This window comes from Pithys albifrons, chromosome 1, assembly GCF_047495875.1.
Source record: "Pithys albifrons albifrons isolate INPA30051 chromosome 1, PitAlb_v1, whole genome shotgun sequence".
NCBI classification, from domain to species: Eukaryota; Metazoa; Chordata; class Aves; order Passeriformes; family Thamnophilidae; genus Pithys; species Pithys albifrons.
This window is the reverse complement of record NC_092458.1, coordinates 9,565,292-9,590,377: the sequence shown is the minus strand read 5'-3', so window position 1 is coordinate 9,590,377 and position 25,086 is coordinate 9,565,292. Positions and strand designations below refer to the sequence as shown.

General features: G+C 39.8%; 1 protein-coding gene across 1 annotated transcript; it reads right to left on the bottom strand.

Annotated features, from left to right (window-relative positions):
- Positions 1–3,005: 3,005 nt before the first annotated feature.
- On the bottom strand, positions 3,006–25,086 carry CLTRN (collectrin, amino acid transport regulator). The gene is made up of 6 exons (XM_071558241.1): positions 24,909–25,086; positions 24,476–24,534; positions 18,952–19,037; positions 12,175–12,291; positions 8,865–9,059; positions 3,006–4,865 (listed from the first exon to the last, which is right to left on the bottom strand). Exons 1-6 carry the CDS (start codon positions 24,973–24,975, stop codon positions 4,709–4,711), a joined length of 681 nt encoding a protein of 226 aa, XP_071414342.1. The 5' UTR covers positions 24,976–25,086; the 3' UTR covers positions 3,006–4,708.

Below are 25,086 nucleotides of genomic sequence, written 5' to 3'. Positions count from 1 at the left end.
GGCCATCAAATTAGGCATATCTAACTGCAAATTTCTCATTAGCAATTGTCTGTCAGTGTGGTGTCACTCTGTTGCACACATCCCTTCCTACATGCCACATTAAAAGGAAACAAGAACCATGAGATGCCAAAAGGAACTGCTTATAGAAAGCCAAACACCAATTGCTCATTTCTAATGGACTGTGGATAGCTGGTCACTGCATTTTCTATAAGGACTTGATGCATTTCAAACAGCTCATTTTATGAGTCACAGGTCACTGCACTGATGAACTGACCAAATTTCTGAGGGCATCTGAGCCATGTTTAAGACTGTCTAGAATAACAGACTCCTATGTTTCACTGAGATATTTCACATCCTTGTTGCACTTCTGCCCTGAACTTGAAAGTAATTTCTTTTGTTTTCCCACATGTGGGAGTTTACACAGGAAAAGCTCTTTCTGTCAAAATGTCATAATGTTTTTTGCTTGGTCAAAACTGATGCTTAGTTCTTGAAAGAAGTTATCAAACCAGAAGTTAATACTTGTGCTAATACTGTGATTTGTATTAATCTGGGAATTATTTCGTTCTCACAGTGATGAAGCAACGAGAGTTGAATTCTGCCCTCAGGGTCTTTGTGCCCACTTCACCCTTCTCTTTTGTGAACGACCAGGAGCAATGGACTGGATTCCCTCAAAATGTAGGACAAAGGTGCCCCCTTATGAAGGCAATGCCAGGAAAGGGTTGTCCAGGAAGATCAGTGTGACAGAAGCAATGGTTGTACCTGGACGAAGAGGAGTTTATAGTCTGCATGAGGCCCATTAGGTTGTTCCTCTAGGCTCTTTGGCACCAGCAGAGCCTCAGGGGAATACTGGGCCCAGCTGTGAGTACCAAGCTACAAGGTAGGCTGATAAAGAGATGTTTAGCAGTAAGTACCACAGACAGACTCTCTCAAAACTGTACACTGTCCTGGAAGAGGCAAATGCTGCTGTGACAGAACGAGCTTCAGTCTAGTTTTCTTCCACACAGAATAAACATCAGTTTTCAGGACAGAGTGGTTAACTTTCCTTAAAATAGCAGAATAGCTCGAGTAAGGACTTCAGCATCTGCCCACAATTTGCAATATTCCCAACATAAATACTGATAAACAAGGACTACTAATTTCATTTACAATACTAGCCTGTGGCTGATAAAACTCTGAAGGTTGCGCACAGCAAATGGTTGTGCCACAACCAATGTGTTTCCTAATTTAAAGAGGGCACTGCAGAGCTCCCAATGTTCTTCAGCACTCCAAATGAGTAGCAAATAACTGACAATGTAAACAACTTACTCATGCGTGATTTGTGCTCATTCTAGCTTAGACATTAATGGTCCCACTCAAGTAAGCAGAATTGAACTCTAATGTCCTTTCGATCGTGAGCTAGAGAAGATTTTGTTCAATCAGAACTTCTTGAGTTTATTGCTTCATTTCATTGAATTTTAGTTTCTTCTTTCTTTTCTCAAACATAGCTCTTGAATATGAAACAGTTCAGTCTCAGGCACACCACATACCTTTTTTCAAAATTCATTGGCACAGCACAAATGTAACTGAAAGCAGAATCAACTCATTTTTTTAATAAATAGTTCACTATATAGTCCATATTGCTTGTTATTCACTTTCCTGTTTATTGTCGGGTGTTGGATGGCAGGTGGTTTAGAGAAATAAAAGGTGAAAGTTACATAAAACATCTTGGACACATCCTCAAGGGAAAAACATTGTCGTTGTACCATTTGCAGGCTCTGGAGGACAGGCTTTACCAAATCAAAGTGCTTTTTGTTTTCTAATGATCCTGCTGCACAGACTGTAAAACAGATTTATTTCTTCTGTATAGCACTGTGCCCTTGATTAACCTCATTTGTGGTATCTATTCCAGTGAAAGAGCTAATACCAACACTGACTTCAAAGTGTTGCTAAGGGTGGTATCTGCCCGTTCATGTATCATTTGTTTCTCTCAAGCCATTTTCTGTCAGCAGAGAGCAAGCAAGATGTATGCTCTGGGTGAATCCCATATCATCATTAGCAGAAAATTACGTCAAACTGCTGTAAAGTAATTATGCAGCTAAGAGGTGAGCTGGGAGGAAGACAGTGATTAAATACCTACTCTAGAGTCAGCCTACATTGCATAATGTTTTGTTCAGAGGTTTTCAACCTATTTTCAAATTGCTGTTCAGTGGTATAGGCTGAACTGAACCTTCATTCAGCCCTTGAGAAGTATGCTCAGATACGCTTGGCCCTTTTTCATCTCAAATGAATTTTATTTCAGCATCATATATTACAATACAGGATAACAGCAATTCTTACTCAGTAGCTTGAGGTTGCTCTTGCTCTCGCTCTTGCTAAGCTGTTCTCACAGAAATCTTTCACAGGTTCCTGCAGATGTGCTGCAGGTACAACAATCCATTGTGGTCACACTGAGGTGTAGCTATCTGTCATAGAAAGAATGTGAAAACTGCAAAGGTTTAAAAATGACGGGATCTGAATTATCACAATAAAACTGCCTGGGTGACAGACCTTGGAGCAACAACTGAGAAAGCAATAACATAACTGTACTCTGTATCTTCCCTCCAACACCATCAAGCTTCCTCTTTGACATTCCTGTGAGAAATACATCTAGATGTTGTGGATGGTAATTTTGAGGCACTGAGATATTATCACTAATAACTGTCTTTATTAATCCTTTTCCAGAATGGAGCAGCACACCCTCTGAGACACAGAGAAGATGCAGTCCTTGTCTCCAGAGGGACCCACCAGCAGGACATCAAAGATAACTGTGACAGATGAGACCATGTGAGACAAATGATCAGTGGGTTCCATAGTTTTATTTTGCATTTTGCTTTCCTTTTCCCTGCCTCCCCTAGCCTCGGGCTTCTCCTGCTCAGCTTTCTTCCTTTGCCCAAATGCTTTTCCTTCTTCCCATTCCTCCTCCTCTGCTTACACTGTTCCCAAGAGCCAGTGCAGAGTCCAGTGGATAACCAAAGGCACTCAATACATACAAAATGCTGAAGGACTTTACTTCAAGAAACAAGCCAGTACTTTTCAGGATGTCCTTCAGGATGGTCCTTTAGCAGATTTACTCTGTTTAAGCCTGTTCCTTTTGGTGAGTAGTCTAATGGAATATTCCTAATAAGTAAATGAGTTTTCTAATACTGACTCTAAACATGACACTGGAAACAGGATGGCTAGAGGTCAAATTCTGCCTCCAGTGATGTGGGCGGCTGTTTTGTAACTAGATACTGTATTTTGCTTCAACACACTTCCTTTCTCTGTGTACTGTTACCCACATGCACAACTCACCTTTTCTGAGGCCCAGTTCTTCTGAAATCAGGCAGAATTTTATCACCAATTTAAATTGGAATGGGATTAGGGCACAAATAGCACTGTCTGTATGCATGGCTGACTTCAAAGTAATCCACCATTGCAATGTGGGGTCTGGCACCATTTGATGTCCTCAGCTCCCAGTGAAATATGAAACATAGGTCTGAATGGTCTCTGCTGCCTTACCACTACATTTTCATCTGGGTCAAGTTTCGCACACTGAATCCTTATGAAAGCTATCCAGCTGTCACATGATGGTTCATCTGACCCCAGGTTGGCCCTGTCTTGAAAATCTACTCTAGTTTTATCATTTAAAATGTAAGGAAGGTTTTTTCAAAGAGTTGGGAAAGACTTTCTACAAGAGCACATAGTGACAGGACAAGGGAAGAAAACTGAGAGACAGTAGGTTTAGATTAGATATTAGGAAAAAATTCTTTACTGTGAGCCTGGTGTGGTACTGGAACAGGTTATCCAGAGAAGTTGTGAGTGCCCCATCCTTAAAGGTGCTCAAGGCCAGGCTGGATGCTCTGAGTGACCTGGTCTGATGGAAGGTATTCCTGTTCACAGCAGGGGGGTTGGAGCTAGATGATCTTTAAGGTCCCTTCCAACCCAGGCCATTCTTTGATTCTCTGATTCTCTGATTTAATGAGAGCTGAGCTGCTAAACACAGACTGCACCTTTGGAAAATGTGTCCTCTGTTGCAAATTTTAATTTCAACAAATTTCAGAGTTTTGCAACTTTTAATTTCCAGGTTGTATATTCTGTGACTTTGTTAAGTGAAAACACTTCTAGTACCAGATGTTTGCTAGCCCCAAAGGTAGTGATGACCGAGATGTTTTTTGACCTGGTCTTACAGAGGCTGTGAAAGCTCACTTTTTTGCTTCTCAAAAAGTAAAACCTTTCATGCACTGATCACTGTTCCATTCAAAGGTATACAGAAGTCATTTTACAGAGAAACTTTTGCATATGGCTTGAAAGAAAACCCATGAATAAATGACAATGATAGATGATCTCCCCGGTAACATTCAGAAATAATGCAGTTTTGCATTTATATCAGGGAGAAAAAAAGCAACAGACATATTTAAATAATCATTAAAAATTAAATTCCTGACACATGGCAAGTTTCCATCCTTTTCTGCCACACATCTTCTGGAAATCTTTTCTGGATATTATCTGAGGCCTTCTCATTTGTGTTGTTCATGAACAAAAGCTTCGTAATGGAGGTTCAACTGTATGTGTTATCAGCAAAAGGTTCTCTCGAGGGAAATTAAGTGAAAGGACGTTTTTCTTGTCTTCATGTTTGGCATTCAGGAGTAGTGACGAGATAAGGTAGGCACAGGAGTCTTTCAGAAAACAACCAGATAGCAATGGCAGCATTTCATAAGGATGTGAACCGTTCATCATCTGCTGCAAAAACACCATTAATGCGGCCTGATTTTAAATCCAGCACTTCACAGGGAATCCCATTTTCTAATGTTACTGTCACTTCGACTTTCTCTTCTAAATTTTCTCTCTCTGTTGACTCTTTATTCTTTCTAAAAACAAGAAAGAAAAATCATCTTATTCAGTTGACCTGCAGCACTCCACCAAGATTCCACAGACAGAACACAGCATGTTTAGTTAGAAGTTTGTCGTAGCTTAAAGACATAATCTTGTGCACATATTTGCTGTTGTAAACACACCATGGATGATGGGAGGCCCATAGATTGGAAGCCCTGGTTTGATCTCAGGATTCGGAACAATAAAACCCAAAGTTAACATGTTGCAAATATGTTTTAAGTATTATTTCATCTTCTTATTCTGTAAAATGACTGGAGGATGCAGAGGGAAAAGCTGGTGCAAAACAAAATTTGAAAAAATCTCTAAATCTGTTTTTGTTTTAGGTCAAGAAGGACTGTGCTGACCCTGTAGTGTATGTCATAGATTTCACCCCATGACATGTACAAATTAAAGCATACTTTTTAGAAACAAATCAGCTTCAGACTAACTAGAGACTCCAAACATGGAGGCTTGGGTGCCCGCACACTCCATGATTATCATTGCCAGAAGTTAGTTACTCTTAATGCTGCAAATCTGCATTTTTTTCTTCATACTTCATTAACACCCACCTTACTACACAGTACATTATACTTCTATTTTCTAGATCAAACAATTGCATGGCTTTCAATTTTTAAGGTCAGTTCTCCCAGAAAACATATTAAAATAGTTGATGCATAAAATTATGAAAATTTTTTTCAATCTAAAAGAAAAAAATAAATCTAGAAATACACCCATGAGAAGATATAATGGTGAAATATCAGTAAAAATGTCACAATGTTTCTTTAATTTAAGATTTATTCTGACCTTGAGAACTACTAGTTCATAGTTGAAAAACCTGCTGTACTTTACAGCCTGCGGCATCAGCGGTTTCAGAGGATAAGAAACTCAAAGGTCAGCTGCACTGCTTCTTCCTATCCCACAACATGTACCATAACAATCTGACTCAGGACAATCATAAAAATCTGACTCAGTGTAACTGCTAATAACAGAAATATTAGCAACAATAAAACTTTATTGGCATTTGGAAGATTCTCAACATTACAGACTTGCTAAAATAAACCTGGGGTGTAGTAGTGGAAACCTCTGGCTGCTGCATGTGCTCCTACATGATCAAAGGAGTGTTCTTTAATACAAAACTGCGGGGACACAACATGAAAGTTATTAAGAAGCAGGTTCGAAAGGAATGAGAAGAGTAGAAGATGTATGGAACTCATCACCAGAGGAATTCAGAGAAGCTAAAAATTTCTGTTAATCCAAAGGGAGATTCAGCAAGTTAAGGGAAAACATTGTAGGTTACCCAATACATGAAGACCAAATCCAGCTCAGGAAGGCCCAGTACTGCAAATTAGACACTGGGAGACTAATAGAGGGAAAGACTGTGTGCTTATTCTGTTTTCACTCTTCCCAAAGCAAATGTTTATGGCCTCTGCTGCAGACAGGATTTTGTGGGGGTAGGGATAGACTTCAGGCTAGTTCAGGAAAACAGTAGAGGATGGTCTGGCCTTGAGCCTGTGGCAAGTCTATTACTGGAGAGGAAGGTGTCCTATTGCTGCAATGACAGGAGAACAAACGTAAGGCTGGGAAGACAGCGTGTCTGACCCAGCTCACTGTAGAGACAAGGGCTACAGTCACATGGAGCTCTTCAGGATGCAGGCAACTGCACTTGCCATTTTACATGTTGGCAGTGATACACAGTGAAGACCTAATTAAGCAAATGACACATGAGTCTAACTCAATACTGAAACTCTTTACAGGCCAATCACACTTCCCTGCCACCCTGAGCATGAACAGCCTGAAACACCTACTTTCAGGGCTTATCTGAACTGAGGTATTTAACTGGCACTTTAAAGGCCTTTGAAGACAAAATGACAGATTTATGGGAAGTCTACACCATCCTTGTGGCCAGATGTCCAACACAGCTTACTAGGCAACAGAGTTCCCATTATGTAAGCTCTGGATAGATTTCCAAGAAAACTAATTACTGGACATGCTGAAGTCTTTGACAATCTGAAAAAGAGATCAGTCCTTCTGAAATTCTCTTCTCTGATATCTCACTCTTTTTTTGAGAAAGCCAAATAGCCCAGACCATCATTTCTACCACTCCAGTCTTTGCAACAGTAGGTGGAAGAAATATAAGCTTAACCTCTCTCTCATTCTCCTGCCCTTGCCTGCAGATGTTATTGATGTGGAAGGAGGGTCAGAGTTCAGCCACAGCTGAATCTGGTCTGAGGAAAAGTTATATATAAAAGTAGAGTGGGGAAACAGAGGGAGAAGTGAAGGAAAGCATAACAGCTAAAAGGACCAGACTGTGAGACAGAGAGGTGCCAAGTGACCACAGGCAGGCAGCAATAAGCCATATTAATGTTGCTATGATGATAAGAGCATGCAGTTTACACCACACTGAGGAGAAGTGCTCAAAATCTGGTGAATTATTTTGAAAACTCAGAGGGGAAATTCTGTGTTTCTGCGTGATATGAAGCATAAATGATTATTTTAGCTAGAAAAATCATGGCTATTTAGCATAGTTTGTTTACATTACACTTATTTGAAATGTTCAAAACCCTCCTTTAAGTCAGGCACTCTAAAGATGTAAAGAATAATAAACACAGAGGCACAATACTACACAGAGGGCAGGTACCGGCTTCAGGCAGCAACATTATTCTCCATTGTTTCAGAAGAGGTTGCCTGTGTCCAAGGCATGGAATAACTCAGTCCATATAACAGCGCTGTGACAGGGCTTAAGCCATCCACAGATTCCAAGACCTGCCCAGACTCTTTCCCCAACAGCATCTTTCACCTATTCTTTGTTGAATTTTGGAGCTTTTTTAAGAACCAAAAGGTTTTGGAGATTCACGAAATTCCTGTGAATGGGGATTCTGACTATATTACTTAGAGGTTCTCTATGAGAAGTACTTAACCTTCACAATAAGTGTTGTTTTTCTGAGGTCTTGTAACTTTCTCCAAGGTAACAAGAAGTCAGAAAGGAAAAGTTTTTGCAACACACAACTTTTCTTCTATTAACCCATTGTTCTCATATATTCGAGGATTCAATCTCTCATACAGTGAGTAACTTTAACACTATCTAGTTGTCAGCAGAAATTTACCCTTTTTCAGTTCTTCTGCTGTTCCTGTATGAATCTATTGCTGAAATCATAGTTTTGTGTTAACCTAGCCTCTCAGGAAGCCAAAAGCATGGCAGAGCTGAACTTGTATGGCAGAATCTCAGCTCAGTCAAAAAAATTTCTATTCCTTAGCCCAACTCAGAGGTAACAGAGAAGGCAGATGAAAACTTCACCTGTTTTCTGTGTTGCTCCAACATACAACAGGGAAGCATGAATAGCCTTCTCTTTTTCACCAGTGCCACCATAGGGCAGAAACTGAGAGGAAAAGAGAGTATCTCTGTCCTACCCAGACAGCTCATGGGGAGATCTGCCCATGAACCTTTGAAGAACTGGATATTTTGGACTCATCAGGTAGGTGAGACCCCCACACCATTCCATTGAGCAAGCCCTTTTCAGCTAAAAGTTACTCATTATTATGTTCGCTACTGAGTATTCTCAAGCTGCTGCAGCAGCAAATTATGTTTTAGCTCTGCCAGCTTCTGGCACTACTGCCCTGGAAGGGGCCCAGTCCCTGCCAGCCCTCTCCCTGTGGATAGCTATGTGGGTAGTCTGTGAGAGGAGGCTCACCTGTGGCACAACAGACCTTTGGAAGAATGACATCAAATGTCTTTGTAAAGCTCATCTCTAGTTAGGTGGCCTCCAGGATCATATTCTTGGACTCCCCATTTCCTCATTACCTCCCATCATTACTAAGGCACCTATACTTAACAGGTAAACATTTTAAACCCTCCCTTTCCTCAGAAAAGAAGCATGTTATCTCTACCTAGGGAGGGAAGCTGTAATTTCTTGAGGCTGGTCTGAAACACAAAACCAGCCTAGCTGACCTAACTAGCCAATATTCCATTAAAACAGAAGAAAGGCTAAGCTGCTTACTTCTTGTGTTTCTGAATCCCTGAAACAACGAGGAAAACAATCCCAGCCACAATGAGACAAAGAACAACACCAAATACAATAAGCCAGGCAGGTGTAGAGGGTTCAACAGGAGGTGATAAGGTTGATGTAATCTTCAGGAACTGCAATGTTTTGTCACTCAGTAGAAAGGCACTGTTGATTCTGTTCCGGTTCATCCTTCATTAAAAAACAAACAAACAAACAAAAAACAAAACAGAAAGAATATCACAACTCTTTGTAAAGCATTTGATAAGTTAAAAACATAGAAGAAAATAAAAATATTTTTCATGAATGTGCTGCAAGTCTGGCAGGACTGAATTTGATCCAGCATGATTAGGGAAAAGCTGTGGATGTTGTCTACCTTTAGGGGGTAGGCTTATTCTCCCAGGCAACTAGCAACAGGACAAGAAGACATAGGCTCAAGCTGTACCAGGGGAGGTTCAGGTTGGACAACAGGCAGAATTTCTTCACTGAAAGGGTGTTTAGGCATTGGAATGGGCTGCCCAGGGATGGTGTTTAAAAAACAACTGGATGTGCCACTGAGTGCCATGGTCTAATTGACAAGGTGGTGTTTGATAAAAGGTTGGACTTGATGATCTTGGAGGTCTTTTCCAACCTAATTGATTCTGTAATTCTATGATTTTATGAACCTATGATGTTGGTAGGACTACACAGGCCTTTACCTTTAACACAGACCTCATCAGTAATCCCTAGACACCCACACACTTCCAACATTCTGAACACCAGACTTTCGTATGTGAATAATTTACCTGAAAAATTGGGAAATACAGATGAGACCTGAAGTACAGTATTATTATTTATTTCTGATCTGGACCCTATACTGAAGACATAGCAGGTTGTAATCTGTAAGGGTGTCTCTGTTGTCTTGCTCATGCAGCATTCAAGATTAGCATGGGAGTGGCAGATATACCCTGCAACGCACAGAGGATTTACTTACAGTGCCCCTTGGTCCCTCAAACTGAAACACCTGCATGTTATGGGCCAGTACATCTGCCCTGATGCTGTAGATTTTCTTTGATCCATGAGGTACAGAATACAATTTGGTTCAAAAGAATCCATTCCTATTGCCAACATGTCCTTTTTCCCTGCAGGAAGCAGCTAAAGGGATTTGTATTTTGCACATCTTTTTCCATTATGAGAAACTGTAAGTCTAAGAAATACACTTTTTCACTTGAGTAACAAAACTGCTAGCTTGTAATGGATATCTTCTCCCATTTTCACTACCTGTAGCATTTGCAGGTATTTTGGGATCTGAAGCAAAGCAGCCTTAAGAGGCTTTAGCAGTGTCTTACATTAGTTGTTTCAAAATAGTAAAAATTTTTGAGAAAATATGTTTACACACATTGGTCTTGAAAAACTGTTTTTGATTGCAGCTGTATGAATTAAAGCAGCTCATTTTGTACAAAATTAAATTTATTTACCATACACCAAGTATTTCCTAAGAAAAGGTGTATGAGAGACACAGGTAAGATTTTTCACATTTCTTTGCTTGGAAATCATAATGTTTGGCTGTCCCTTAGACAGGAAGTTCTTAGCCTTATTGGAAAGCCAGCGTTCCTGGAGAGGACTGAAAGCCAGGGCATGTAATAAGACCCATTATACAGTAAGCTGTCTGTCACTTAGAAAAGATTTCCATCCTTACTGATATGAAAGGATCATTGTAAACAGCTGAAATAAGCATTGTTCACCCTCTTCTATTGGCTGGAGTTTCAGAATTACATACACATGCAGGTGACAAGTGCATTGTATATTTCTATATGCATAACTATATCTTATGTATATTTACATAAGATTTTGAATCTTATGAAGTTCTGATACAGTTTACCTTCCTCTTTATTCTTACTTTGTAGAGAATATTCCAAAAAAAATTCTGGTCCATGGCTAGTATTCTTATGTGCTACCATGGCATGAAGAATCAGAATAAAATTTTAGCATGGAAGCTTGCAATCAGAAGCACCTGAACAAAAAGTATTGTAGTTTTATAGACCATTTTATTCCTTGTTTTTAAATTAGGTAGGAATTAAAACTTTTCATAAATAGCATACTGTTTATCAGGTGACAGACAATAGTTAAGAAACCAAACAATAATAGCATCCAATGTCTGAGCCAAACAGGGCACATAAAAGACTTAAATAAATCAGCTTATGCTACTGAATCTATGAAAGAATAACAGAAATGCAAAACCCCTGCATTCCAGCACTCTTACAGAGAGCTTCAGTGAATAAATAATCTGCTTCCTCCACTAATGCTATGAAGCTATTGTTTGGTTTCTCTGTAGGAAATAGTTTAATCTGCTCATAAGCTTAAGTTAATCTTTCCAAAAGAAGGCATACTCATTCATCAGGAATTAGGCATTACACCTCCATAGAGATAACATGAATTTTCAAGACAGAGCACAGAATGCCTGAAAACAAAGAGGACCGTTTTCCACTCTGTGCTTGAGAAATGCACATGAGTTATTCCACCTACAGGACTCATCGCTATAAACTCCTTGTGCCCTTGTGCAGGTTTGATGGACCACTGAAGCCAGACTACCCACTTACTCTTTCTCCCTCACCAGCTTGATGTTCTTGCTTTTATTTGCTATAGAATGTGATTTTTAGTAGAAATCAAACTGATTTGTACCACACAGTACTTTGCACACGCAAAGCTCAGCTACAATATTGACTGGCATTCTAAAACAAGCTGGTATGAAAAGAATGTGAGCATAAGATTGTTTAAGCCAACTCTGCTAGGAGTTCACGCGAGCTCTTCTCATGTGAAAGCTGAATTCTAAATTAAGACAGAAGAACTGTTAGTGAGAAGCACTTCAAGGGAGCCTATGGTCATTAGTCCAGGGATAGAAGTGCATGTAGCATGCAGTGACTAAATTATATTAATCTCACCCAGAAAGTATGCAATTCCATCATTTGAGGGAGAAGGCTCTCTCACTGGGAAATGCAGCAGTTGGGTGGAAGCAGTGTATGTGCCACACACTGGGCAGCAAATCACAGGTAGGACTCTGGAAAGGGACTAGATTTCTTCTGAGTCTCCAGCATTAACAGAGACTCTTTCCAAAGTTATAATCCCAAGGCTCACATGCTTTGCATTCTGTGGATCTGTTCAAAATCCTCTAATCTCACATTCATGAAAGACTAGAGGCCCCTTGGTGTTTTAACTGCTTGGATTAATTGATCCTTAAAGAGGAAGTGTGCTCACTCATACTAGGCCCAGAGAAAGAAAGCACCCTCAGTAAGCAAGGAAGAAAAGGTTGAAAAAGCAGTGACTGTACCTGATGGCTGCCTCTACCTCACTTCCAGGAACAGTTGTCACATTTTTGGAAGAATCTGTGACCACAAACCAAAATGACACTCGGTCTGTCACATTGCAGAGCAGCACATTGGAAATTCTGCAGGTAGTTTAAAAAAAAGGACGTCATTAAACAAGCATGAAATGAATTATTGAAATATTTTAAATTTTCTTAAAATATTGCTTTCATCTATGGGGCAGAAAAATCTTATTTTTAAAAAAGTTAACAGTTAATGCTCAAGAAAGAAATATCACTCACAGCATTTCCCATTTCCCAGTATGATAAAAAAAATAAGCTTACTAAGAGTAAATAAGTCTCCAAATGAATGTTTTTAATCTATTACAAGCTTGCATAGTCTTGGACATACATTTAGTGTAATCTAATAGAAAAATACGTATTTGATTATTAATCATCAGGGCTGTAACAAAGGCCACATAATAGAACAAATGCATTGGAATTTTGGTTTGACAGCAAATACCACAGGAACCAGGCACTGAGAATTCCCTACATGATTGTCAAGTAAGTGCAGTTCTACAAGTTACATTTGTTGGAGGGAAGATCAGTGGAATTGATGCTATTCTTTCTGTATCTTTGTTCACAGAGCCAGGCACGGAGTGGAGTGAACAAGCTGGAGTCAGTCATTCTGCTGGCACTGTCCCATGCCCTTTACCTTATGCTGCAACAAATACGTATATTGTATATTTCACAGGGAGATTACTCAGCCTTATGTGAAGTTAATAGTGGAAGGGCATAGACTGAGCAACTAACACTAGTAAATGGTGAAACTATCATAAAACCCTCCTGGAATGACATCGTCGTGAGTATTTAGCCTTAGGAAGCGAAGGTTGATGCATTTTAGTGTCACAATAGTGACAACAGCGACAATAGTGCAGCGCCCCCGGCACCGCGTCCTGCTGGGCAGCGCCACCTGTCGGCCCGCGGCGGCCACGGCACCCGCGCCCCGCCCGGGACGGGGAGCGGGACGTGGGAAGCGGGATGTGGGATGTGGGAAGCGGGACGTGGGACATGGGAAGGCGAACACCGGCACCTGGGCTGTCCCCATCCAGTCAGTGATTGGTTGGCTTTTGAGGCAGATCATAGTAGGTTATTATGGATATGTTGCAGAAATGTTTTACTTCCTGCTGAAAGATTTACTTGCTTGGTGTTTTGGGTGCCCCAGGTAGTGCAACCTCTCGTTTTACACAGGTGGTGTTTATATGTATCTTGTCTCACAGAACCATAGAGTGGCTTGAGCTGGAAGGGACCTTAAAGATCATCTCGTTCCAACTCCCCTCCACTAAACTAGGTTGCTCAAAGACCCATCCAGCTCGGCTGTGAACAATTCTAGGAATGGGGCATCCACAATTTCTCTTGGACAACCTGATACTATGTCTCACTGCAAAAAATTTTTTCCTCATATTTAATCTAAATCTACCTCCTTACAGCTTATAACTGTTAACCCTTGTCCTGTCACTACAGGTCTCAGTAAAAAGTCCCTTTCCATCTTTCTCGTAGGCTCCCTTCGGGAACTGGAAGGTGCTACGACATCACCCCTGAGCTTTCTCTTCTCCAGGCTGAACAAGAATCATTCTCTCAGCTTTTCCTCTTAACAGAGGTGCTCCACCCATCTAATCATCTTGGTGCCCCTCCTCTGCACTCATGCCAAAAGGTTGATGTCCCTCCTGTGCTGGGGACCCCACAGCTGGATGCAGCACTCAAGGTGGGGTCCCACCAGAGCAGAGCAGAGGTGCAGAATCACCTCCCTCAACCTGTGCATCTTTGATGCAGCCCAGGACATGGCTGGCCTTCTGAGCTACAGGACCACATTCCAGAGAGATATGCAATAAAATGGAAAGCAGTGGTTTTGCACAGCTGAAATAACCACTTTTACCACTCTGGATCTATGTAAATTTGGCAAATATGAAGAATTTTTATGGATAAAAGAGGAAAGCCATCCTCTGGAATTTGAAAAGATGTTCCCATCAGTTTGCTGGCAACAGTCAGAAGTTAAAAGTAGATTTATTCTTCACAAAATAAAAGCAAAGCACAAAATTTACAGGAGGGGACGGGAAAAGCTGCTACTTTGGCTGGTGGCTGACAAATCTTTGCTGATGACACAGAATATCTAAAACTGTATCTACAGAGGAAGTTTTCTATCAGGCGAATTTATAACAGTAGGACCCAACATTTTATGCCACAGTTCCTAAAGCTGCACTTTCTGTGGCACAATATAAAAATGAGCCAGGTGAAAAATTTGCATATGTCTTGCCTTACAGATGTTTTTTAAATGGGGTGAGGAAAGCTTGATCCCGAAAGAGAAAGGAAGATTTAGTAGGCAAGGACTGGCAGAACCCCCTGTATTTCTCACTCTTATTCAGAGACTCCTCAGCCTGTGGTCTTTCCTCAGTGCCAAGGCTTTCAGCATGAGACAGGGCAGTCAGTCACCACAGGGGCAGCATCTCTCTCTCTCTCTCTTTAGAGTAAACAGCACTGAATCAATTGGGCAGCAAGGATTGTGTTAGGATACATAAATTTTGCTGCCTTTCTGCTCCCTGTTGTGTCTAAAATCCTTACTCAATTACAAGCATCCAAAACCTGGCTTCACAGCCTCCACTTTTTCATCAGTGGAATTCAAATGCCATAAATCATTCCAAGACCCAAAGAGAATAATACTGCTCACAAGAAGTTCAAAGGGGATTGAGTAAACACCAAAACAGACTGGTTCAACAAGCACCAACATGGCCATTTCTGTGTAGCAGATGCACCTTTTTTTCTCTCCCATGCTATTTGAATGCAGGTCAGATTCACAACACGCAGAAGCATTGCAATGATGCCATCACACTGTGCAGATCTGAGAAACCTGCCTTCTCCATGTACTAATTAAGTGCATTTGTAAACATATATGTGGATTTTTTTTTCCTTAGCAGCTTATAGACTTTTGACATGGAGATTATAGGAGACTGTTATCATCAAAATGACAAGATCTTGGTTTGGCCTTATGGCACCACAGCATAAGTCCAAAATTGAATTTCCTTTAATATACACAAGTGAACACCAGAGTAGAGTGAAGGAAACCATGACAGTTCCTTGTACTAAAACATCATCATTGTTCCTTATGGAGATTTAAAGGAATGTTTAGGAATAAGAAAGAGCTACCAGAAAGTCAAAGGGAGCCAGGTGCCTACAGTGGCCATTAGCTCATGGAAGAACCACAGTCCCAAGCCATGAGTGCCTATCTGCAGCTCTCTCAAAAGCATCATGACTCTTCTAACCCACAGCTGTGCAGTTGCTCCTTGAAAGGAATCCTATTTTCTTCCTTTCCATGAGCAGCAGCCACAGAATCACCTTGGTGTAACAGCTTTAACTCTAGAAGCTTATCTTGTTGTTATAAATGGTCACAATATTTTTAGTACCAAAACCAGACAGTCTTAAGAAGATGGATAGTGATGAATTTTTTGTGGGTCATTTTGTGAGGAAAACTGCAGCTTTTTTGATCTATAAATGGAGGGAAGACATATCAAAACTAGATTCTGTTACTTGAATGAAAGCAAATGCAATAACATTCTTTCTGCTCTAAAGATTAACTAGTCTCAGGCCCAAAAGAGATGCATATTATTTCAAATGAGTCACAGATTAGAGAAACCAGGGTTACTAACACAGACTACAGACAATAATTTTCTAACACTGACAGATCAAAGGTTGGCTTATGTAGTTCATGACCATATATATTGAGAGTCAATTGAAAGGTCATACATAAAGCAGGAAATAAAGGGGGTTTAATTCTCCATGGAAAATAAGTATTTATTTGATCTATATTAATAGATACTGAGTAATTTGATGAATCATGTCTTTCTTCTGTTTCACAAAAACTTGAAAATTTGACAAGCCTTTCAAACTTTAAACACTGCTCCATGATTTATTAATGGAAGTTTAGAAATTAACTTCAGAGAACTTGAGATGTAACATGCAAACCTGTCCATTCTGCATTGGGTCACTCAGTGGTTACACAAGGGCAACAACAACATCAACTGCTGTTTGCAGCAGCACAATCAAATGCTTGTCATCACAGGCTTGCTTTTACCCAGCTTCAGAAGCCTAACAAGAGGTGACTTTGAATATCAAAAACAATAGGACAGAACTGCAACAATGGTTATCCTGATCCACCACACAAGTTGTTTTAGGGCCTGACTCAGCTTGCTAAAATTAACGGCAGCTGGTCTCATGTGGGAGTTAGTTGTGGTTGCGAATTACTTGAGGGCTGTGAGTGTGTTAGAAATTAATGGAATGTTAAAGGGGAGGTTTGTCACATCCTGGCTATGGCCATGTGCGTAATTTATACTCTGGCAGAACCAGTATTTAGTTATGTAAACCAATGACAAATTTTTCATAAGTTTTATTTTGACAAAAATCTTCAATTAACCAGATGCAAATTTTGGGTAAGTTTAGATGCTACCAGAATGCAAGTCAGAGGCAACTTGTTTGTTCTATTATGACAGAATAATTGGTCATTGGTCTTTTAGAGAACCTGAAGAAAATATGTTGACATTTGCCTGAAAAACTCCTACAGTGAAATGCAATTTATTTGCCAGTAGTGTAATGTAATTTATCTGCCCCAAGCTCCTCTCTTCACCACACTGCAAGCCCCTGCCTCTATCCTCACCAGCTATGCCAGAGTGCCATTCCTGTGCACAACATGCTGCTGTATCCTGAGTGCTCCCATACCTCCATGCCCACTGCAGAGAGGATGGAGGGACTGCACTCCTCCTTCCAGCTGTGAGCCACACAGGTGGGGAAAGGTGTGTGCTGTTTCCAGCACATCTAACAGGATGAAGGCTTTCACAGCCTTCCTGCTCCCATGTAACAGGCAGATTATTTGGGTGTACTGGAAGGTTCATCTAGTCTCTCTGTCACTGAACAGGGGCTCTGACGTCCCTTGGGATTTGGGAGAGATCTATACATAGGCAACTCCTCAGCCTGTTGCCTAGAAAGTTGTACCAGATCTCAGAGCTGCACAGCTGTCCTTCAGTGGACATGCTGTCTATACACAACCACAAAGGTATCTGCAAGTTCTAGATGAGTTTCCAGTTGTATCTCCAAGGTACACATCAACAAGTTATACCCCATGGGGAAATCTGAGGCTGTCCTAAAAAGAGGTAAAGATGCCCACAGCTGGCTGTTTCTAAATATTATACTGACTTCTCCTCTAACCAACTTAGTGGCAGGAAATTATTGATATGTGCAATATCACCTCCAAACTGGGGTAACATTGACATCATATTTGTCCATAGGAAAAAATGTCTTGGTAGGAAGATGAATAAGTGAGTATACATTTTATAATTTCCAAGAGTGGGTACAGAAAACTGGAGTTAAATATTTAACTCCTTTCATACTGGCTTCATTTTTTCCCATTCCTGCATCAACCAGTTTTATTTAAGTCTGCAGAAAACTGTGGTGCTTGAAGAGGAAAAAGATCACTGGCTTCTGACACAGGTTTTTTGCTTTGTGAAAGCACCATGACTTTGAAGGAAGAGAATAATTTAAAAAAAAAAAAGGACCCAGGACTAAAATAAGTATACAAAAGCAAATCTTTCTGCATCAGATGCTGGATGAAAACTCTGCTAATTTGAAAACCTGAGAAAAAGACCTAGAGAATAATTTGTAATTAGCTGTATCTTGAGCTCATTTTTAAAGTGTCATTTTAATTAGGTTTAGTAGCACACTTGGCTGTTTTTGTTAAGCTTGGTATATGGCTCTCTTGCTCAAGGAGAGCACTTTTGTGGAATTAAAATGAAACAATAAGGAATCAAACATTCTTGTTACATGGAGGGAGAAATCCCCTTCTATTTAAGAGAAGTGCAACAGCCACAATAATTATCATGTGACTAAAGTTAACTAATATCTTTGAAAATGTTTCATCTGATGCGATGACAGCCTGAAGCAGTTTTATTTTTAAGTAAATTGAGAACCTTTTCCTTGTTAGCCTACCAGAACCATAAATCTTTTGTTTCAGATTTAAAAACAATTAAAAAATAAAAGGCCTATGGAAATGCACTTACAAGGATTTTCATTTAAGAAATATAAGAACATACTAAAAATACAGCTTGCTAAATGGTCTGTCTAATCTGGTATCCAATTTCATAGAGTAGCAAGGATCAGAAGCCTGAGAAGAATATTCAATACTTCAGGGTAGATTTAATCCCAAAACCAATTAAAGGCTGATTTATATCTGAACTGCAACATCTGAAACTTCTCGATGCCAGGTAACTGAACCACTGTGAGACTGGGGATAGAAACACCCAGCAGAGCACAGCACTGGCGTAGCTATCCACCCTCCGGCATTCTGAGTCAGCTCATCTTCAGCATCCTGCTGAAGAGGAGCTCTAAGACAGTGTGCACCAAAGCTCCTTAGTCAAAGATCTGTACTGCCTCTCTTGACCTTTCAATGGGTGCCTTCAATGGTTCCCTGTATGGTCTCCAGAAGGTGTCAAATCTTACTGGCAAATTCTTCCTAAAGTGAATTGGCACCATCCCACAGCCACAGCTGTGTCACTTTGCATCACCAGGGATACTGATTCAAAGACTGAACATTGCTTAAGACAGAGACAACGTGATGTTTAACATGCATCTGTCAAAAAGTATACTGGAACAGTCTGATTCTAGAATCTCTATATAATGATTTTTACAGTTCTGTATCACAAAGAACAATCACTATATGAAGCACTGTTCATATGCATAGGGCAAATCTGAGTAGATACTTACTGAGTTGTGCTCTTGCTGGAGTATCTTCTCATTGCAAAAGCCACCATTGCTTTGAAGAGGTACTCTTCATTAGAGTCCCAGGCATACTGTAAAGCAAGTTGGAAAATAATTAGTTTCAGCAGCAGTGCTGGCAGTACAGAGAGGGAAAAGAGTCACTGAACTTGAAATGCTGTATTGATCAAGAAAATTAATAAATTCTCTGCTTGTGCTAAGAAAATAAATGCCCATTATTTAGAATGCACAAAGGACTTTCTCTAGTGGGGGGAAAAGAAAAGCACAATACAAATTGCAACATAAATAATATAAACTGCAAAGAATGTTTTCAAAAACTGAAGTAATCAAACGTTTCTGAAAGCTGACTAAACAGTTTCTTGTACCAAAGGCTAGGTGTATTACCAGAATTCTTCCCACACAGCTGAATCCATGGCCTTGCTCCTTTTGCTAAATAAACTCAGTTAAAATAGAAGATTTAAATTCAATCTCAAAGACTATTTAGCTCTGCCCCAAAATAAATTTAAAAAAGCTAATTTTCAAGGTAGTCTCTGGGACCTGGACTTCAGAAACTAAAATGAGATTGTAGCCTTATTGCTGTACATGTTCCTTTTAACAAAAAGACTCAACTATGTATACAAATTATTACATTGCATATGAGACAAAAGAAAAAAATGGCATCCTTACTACTTCAATAAGTAGTAAAATACAGGCTCCAAAAACTCTGTTGTTCTGCTGAAAAATCAGGCTTTTGTAATTTAAGTTTCCTGAGACAGCTTCACTGGGTACCCCTGGGCTTTCATACACGTATGCGATTCTAATGACCTGAAAGAACTGCATCTATTTTTATAACAGGAGCCAGGTCTGAGGCATACTGGAATTTTCCTTTCAGCAGATTACAAAAATTATTAGTTTCTTGGAATTATATTAATAAAAGTTAGAAACAGCTTTCTTCAGTCAATCAGAACACAAATCTAATCTTTAACTTTCAGCATTAAAAAATCTTCTCTGTAATCATCCAAACTAGAAACCCAGCTGTGTGGATATCTAACTCTCTTGAAAACCTGAACCTCTTTTTTATGGCCCTTTATAACACATTTCAAACTCAGCAATGTACATCAAAAAGCAGTAAACAGCACTGAAAATGCCAAATCTTAACTCTAGTTTTTAAATTCTGATTTTGGGTGCATGGAGGTGCAATCTCTCCACAGAAAAAAGGAATCCAACTTTGAGGTATCAGCAGCCCTCAGTTTGTGTTGGCATCCCCCGGACTGTGAACCTAAGCAGGGAAAGAGGCCGCCATTTAAGAGCAGAAAGTCATACTGATCATGTTTATCATCATTAGACAAAGAATGAGTTGTGAAATGGGCTCTCCAAGATGCAGTAGGACAGGGACAACAAGGCTGAGGCAACAGACAACTTGAGCAGCACTAAAATCCAGCTGCAGTGCTGAGAACCTGGGTTCTGACTCACCACTCTTGCCTCATGAATGAAGATAGTTGTGAGCATACTGTGATAATGCATGCCAGCCTGGGAACTAAAATGGGAAAATACTTTGATGCTTTGGAAAGAAGTTATAAAAGTCTGTATTTTGATCCCACTGCACTGATGGAAAAATGACAGTAATGAGAGCAACTATTACTAAAAGAAAAAGACATAATTTAGTAAAGGAATTAATCCAGATGGGAGCCATAAAACTATTTATCATCATTTTAAAGACATCTGTATTTAAACAATGAAGCACAATTTGCAGCACTAAAAGGGAAGATCTTTTTCTTTGCACGTGACGCTATTGACTGAATCCCTATATGCCACCTGCAGCCTTTGAGAACAGGTTCAAAAGGACAAAAAAAATAATTTGTTACCCAGTGGATTAAAACAGACAGAGAAATAATTCAATCAGTTGTCTTGAAAATGGATAATTATGAAGCACACTCCATTCCATGCTTACATGAACACAAATGCAATCCAACACTACCAAGTACATGGACTTGATAAGTTTAGGTTTAGTGCAATGCAAAATTTGTCAAATCTAGTACTGTTTCATGAATAACATGGTAGCCTAGGACTTCCTCAGGTCACAGTAACAAAAAAGGTATCTCAAAACAGGGAAAAGAATTTGTAGTGAGGAATTCACATCCCAGTTGAAAGAGTAAGCACTTTTAAAAAAAGACAGAATAAACAGAAAGCTGCAAGAAATGGCGGGAGAAGAGTGGCAGAGAAAGCTCAGCAGCAGAATTGGGCATGAATTGCCAGAAACCAGTTTCTAATCAGCAGCTTTCTCCAGTCAGAGAGACAGGTGCAAAGAAACCTAGAACTTATTTGTGTTGGAAGGAAACCTAAAGATCATCTAGTTCCAACTCCTTTGCCATGGCCAGGGACACCTTCCACTAGAGCTGATTTGTTTTACTTATGCGGTTTTATCAGTTTCATCTTTATCCTTCAAGTGCAAAGGCCTGGACTGCAGCTGATGACCGAGGATGCTTCTGTCCAGTGCAGCTATTGATGCACATTTTCTGCTGCTATAGAGGAAAATTATATATAATTTGCAACCACACTCTATAAACATAACTGTTATCAATGAAACATTACATGATGGTATCAGAACTATTAATGTTTATGATCTTCATTGCTCTACAAAGGAACCAACACAAAGACCTTGGCTCAGTTGCACTTGCCATCCTTTATATGCTAAAGAGAAGGAGAATTAGACACAGCTGACTGTGAAAGCCAGTCTTAAATGCCTGCTAATGAAAGAGGAAGATGATGAGATAATGGGTGAAAGACAATGAGAGTAGGTTGTTGATGGGGTGAAATGCGATAGCAGTGCTTTAAGGAAGACAAAATTTCAGTACAGTGAGATTATAATATTACAAGATTGCTCTGATCAACCTGATCTGATTTCAGTTATTGACATGGCTTTGAGCAGCAGAGGACTAGGGACCCTTCAAGGTCCCTTTGTGCCTGAAGGGTTCTGTGTTTTAACTAGACAGCCATTCAAACTGCAGTGTGGCCATGGACACACGAACACACTTCTGGGTCCCATGTGGTGGCAAGACACAAAGTGTATGTCAGTCTTTCTCCTCTTCATCCTCTACTCTGGAAATAGCCTGTATACATGAGCCAGAGGGGATATGCACCTTCTACTTCACTTGGCTGCAGCCCCTGAGGTGCCAGCCCTTCAACTCTTACAGTTAAAATGAGGGGTGACTCCAAGTAGTTACAGACACTTCTGAGTGCACATCACTTCTTCTCACTCCCCAGGTGCCTCTGTCACTTTTGAATTAACTCTCTACCCCTCTGCTGTCCCCATAAGTAGGAAGCAACTAGTGACTAGCAGCTATTCCAGAAGCCACTCATAAAGTTCAAACCATCCTCAGAGAGACTCATAAATCATCTTCCATTTAGGCCTACAGTACCCTGTTTCCTTTCACCGATCAGCAAACAATGTCTCTGTCAAGTACACCCATCATTTGCAAATAAAATGATAACAGCTGAATACTCACTGCATCTGAGCTGCTCTTTCCAGCTCCATTGTGATAAGACCTAAATAAATACACTAAATGGAATTCCCTGCCTGAAAGCACAGCCTACCTTGTGAACAAATTAAAAAATGGTGTCCTGTTTGTATCAGCCTCACACAAAGTGCATAGCGTGCACTAAACCATGTGAAAAGCTGCACTAACTGATGTCCTACGCCCCTGAATGTACAGTGGAGCTATCCTGCCAGTCCTAGAGCAAAATTCCCACAGTATCAGGGTTTTCTGTTATCATGTATCTTGGAAGTCATTTGGAAATGAATGAACATGGGCATGTCCTACTGTGACACAGTGACAGTATTACACTTTTCATTGCTAAAATAAATGACAAGTTAAAAAATAGTAGTGTCCCAAATTCTTTAACAAAAATGAATTTCAGTTTCACAGTAGTTTCTGTTTTCAATTTCAGTCATTCGCAGAGAAGATTGCAATGGCTATGAAAAGAAACTACTACTACCTGTGCCTGTAATAAACTGTTTATTGTCTGTGGGTGACCTTTCAGCAAGTTATTGTTCTGAAATGCTGTTCTTGATTGTCCCATTCTTAGCACTTTCATACACTCTGTGAAACTTTGTTATATGAAATAAACAACTCTCTACAAAAAACCAATATACTCCTCAGTTATTGCTTTTGTCTTGCAATATAAAGTGCCTTTAAGGGTAATGATTTGTCTCATATCCTTTTTGAATGAAAAATCTAAAAAGTGACAAATGATCAAACAAATCGCCCTTATTTTACTAAAGGTGGAGAAGTAAAAAGCACTAAAAAAGGGCATTACTGGGAACTGCAATTTTCATTCTTTGCTACTATATTGAACCAAGATTAAATATTAGCAGTCATCTTTAAGAGGAGTTTCAATAATTATTTGACATATTTTCAGCCAGAGCAATACACTATTTTTAATATTTTTTTAAACAAACTAAGCTCACACTACTGTTTAATCGTCTCCCATCCAAGAAAACTGACTTCCACAGGAATTTCCAGATATTTACTTTATCAGGTATCTTGAATAAATCTTTGTTATTTGTCTTGTTTATGAAGTTATCAGTGAAACTTAGGTCCTTGCTAATGTTGCTTTAAATTACCTGATATTTCAGGGTAGTTTTAGAACAGCTTCTACAGTCATAGGGAGTTTCTCCTATCACCAATCTCTTATAACATGTAACCTACTGCTTTTTGTTTCCCAGGGCTCATAACACGATCAGACACTACACTTCCAGTGGAGATGACTGTCCAAGATGTTTCATATCTAATTTTATGCTAAACCTGTTAATGTGCTGCAGATTTCCTCTAAGTATTCAAAACTGCTAACAAAGTACTGAGCTTTGGCATATTAGTCTTAGATCAGGAAGGACCACTTTGTTATCTGATGACCCAATCTCCTATGTATCTCTTACTGCTCACATCAGTACTTCTACATTAAACCCAAAGATCTGAATTAACCCAAAGCAGTTCAGTCCTCGTGAGACAAGCCTGTGCACCACAGGCAGGGAAGAAAGGCCACTATCCAAAACTCTCCATTAGCAGGCAATTGATATGACATGCTTGAATGATCTCTACAGTTAATGCTTGTCTGAGAGCCTGATATAAAGTTCCATTCCATAAAGACCTAAAAATCTTTTTCTGCTTCTCTTCCTAGACGTACTTGACTTTGCAAATAGCACTCTTGAGCAGAAGTGCTTTCCCTAAAATACAGACTTAGACTTACGCAGCACCTCTCAGGTATAAAGTGTAACATCCCCACTGCTTTTCCAGGGGGAAAAAAAAATGTTTGACAGAAAATTATCTTTATACTTCTTTTAAAGAATGCCATTTTAAGAAGTGGGCTAGTCAAGTGTCAAGAAATGGATCTCTGGATCATGACTTGAGCAAGCTATTGCAATTAACATTGTAGAACAATTTGCTCACGTTACCTTCAGAAATTTTACCATATATATTACTTCTCTTTCGGGAGATATTCAGTTGGGAAGAATACATGAAGATGCTTTACTTACTGCATTATCTCCCAAAGCTGTTTTGATACTAATCCGTACTTTGAAAGCATTCTGTGCATCTGACACAAAGAGAAAAAAGCAAACATAAATTAACAGTCAGCCGAAACAGGATATTAAATCATTTACTTCCCTAATTATTTCACAAATGGCAGCTTCTAAATGTGTCTTAACAGATCACCTGTTTAGGAGAACAGAAGTTACTAGAATTAAAAAAGCCTTAGAGAGTCTCATGGAGGCTTACCATGACCTCTTTAAGTGAGATCAACTACCACCCTTAATTTGCAAACTCCTAAAAGAACTGAATGCTCAGCGTTTCAATCTTCAAACTGAAAAATAACAGTTAAAATAAAAATTTGAGAAGCTGGCAGTTTTGCAGTCATAAACTTATAGCTACTTTACCTGGGGAATGATGGGCATCAGCTCCAAATCTTACCTGGCTTGCAGAGCTCAGCATAAGCAATGGCAACTACAGAGAGTGTAAGCAGCAAAGCCCGTAACATCCCGTCAGCATGGAAAGGTTGAGGCAAAAAGAAGTCGAGTCTCCCCTGTAAAGCACTCTTAAACTTTCTGTGACCCAGGATTAAAGCATCAGGAGCACAAGTGAGCGACCA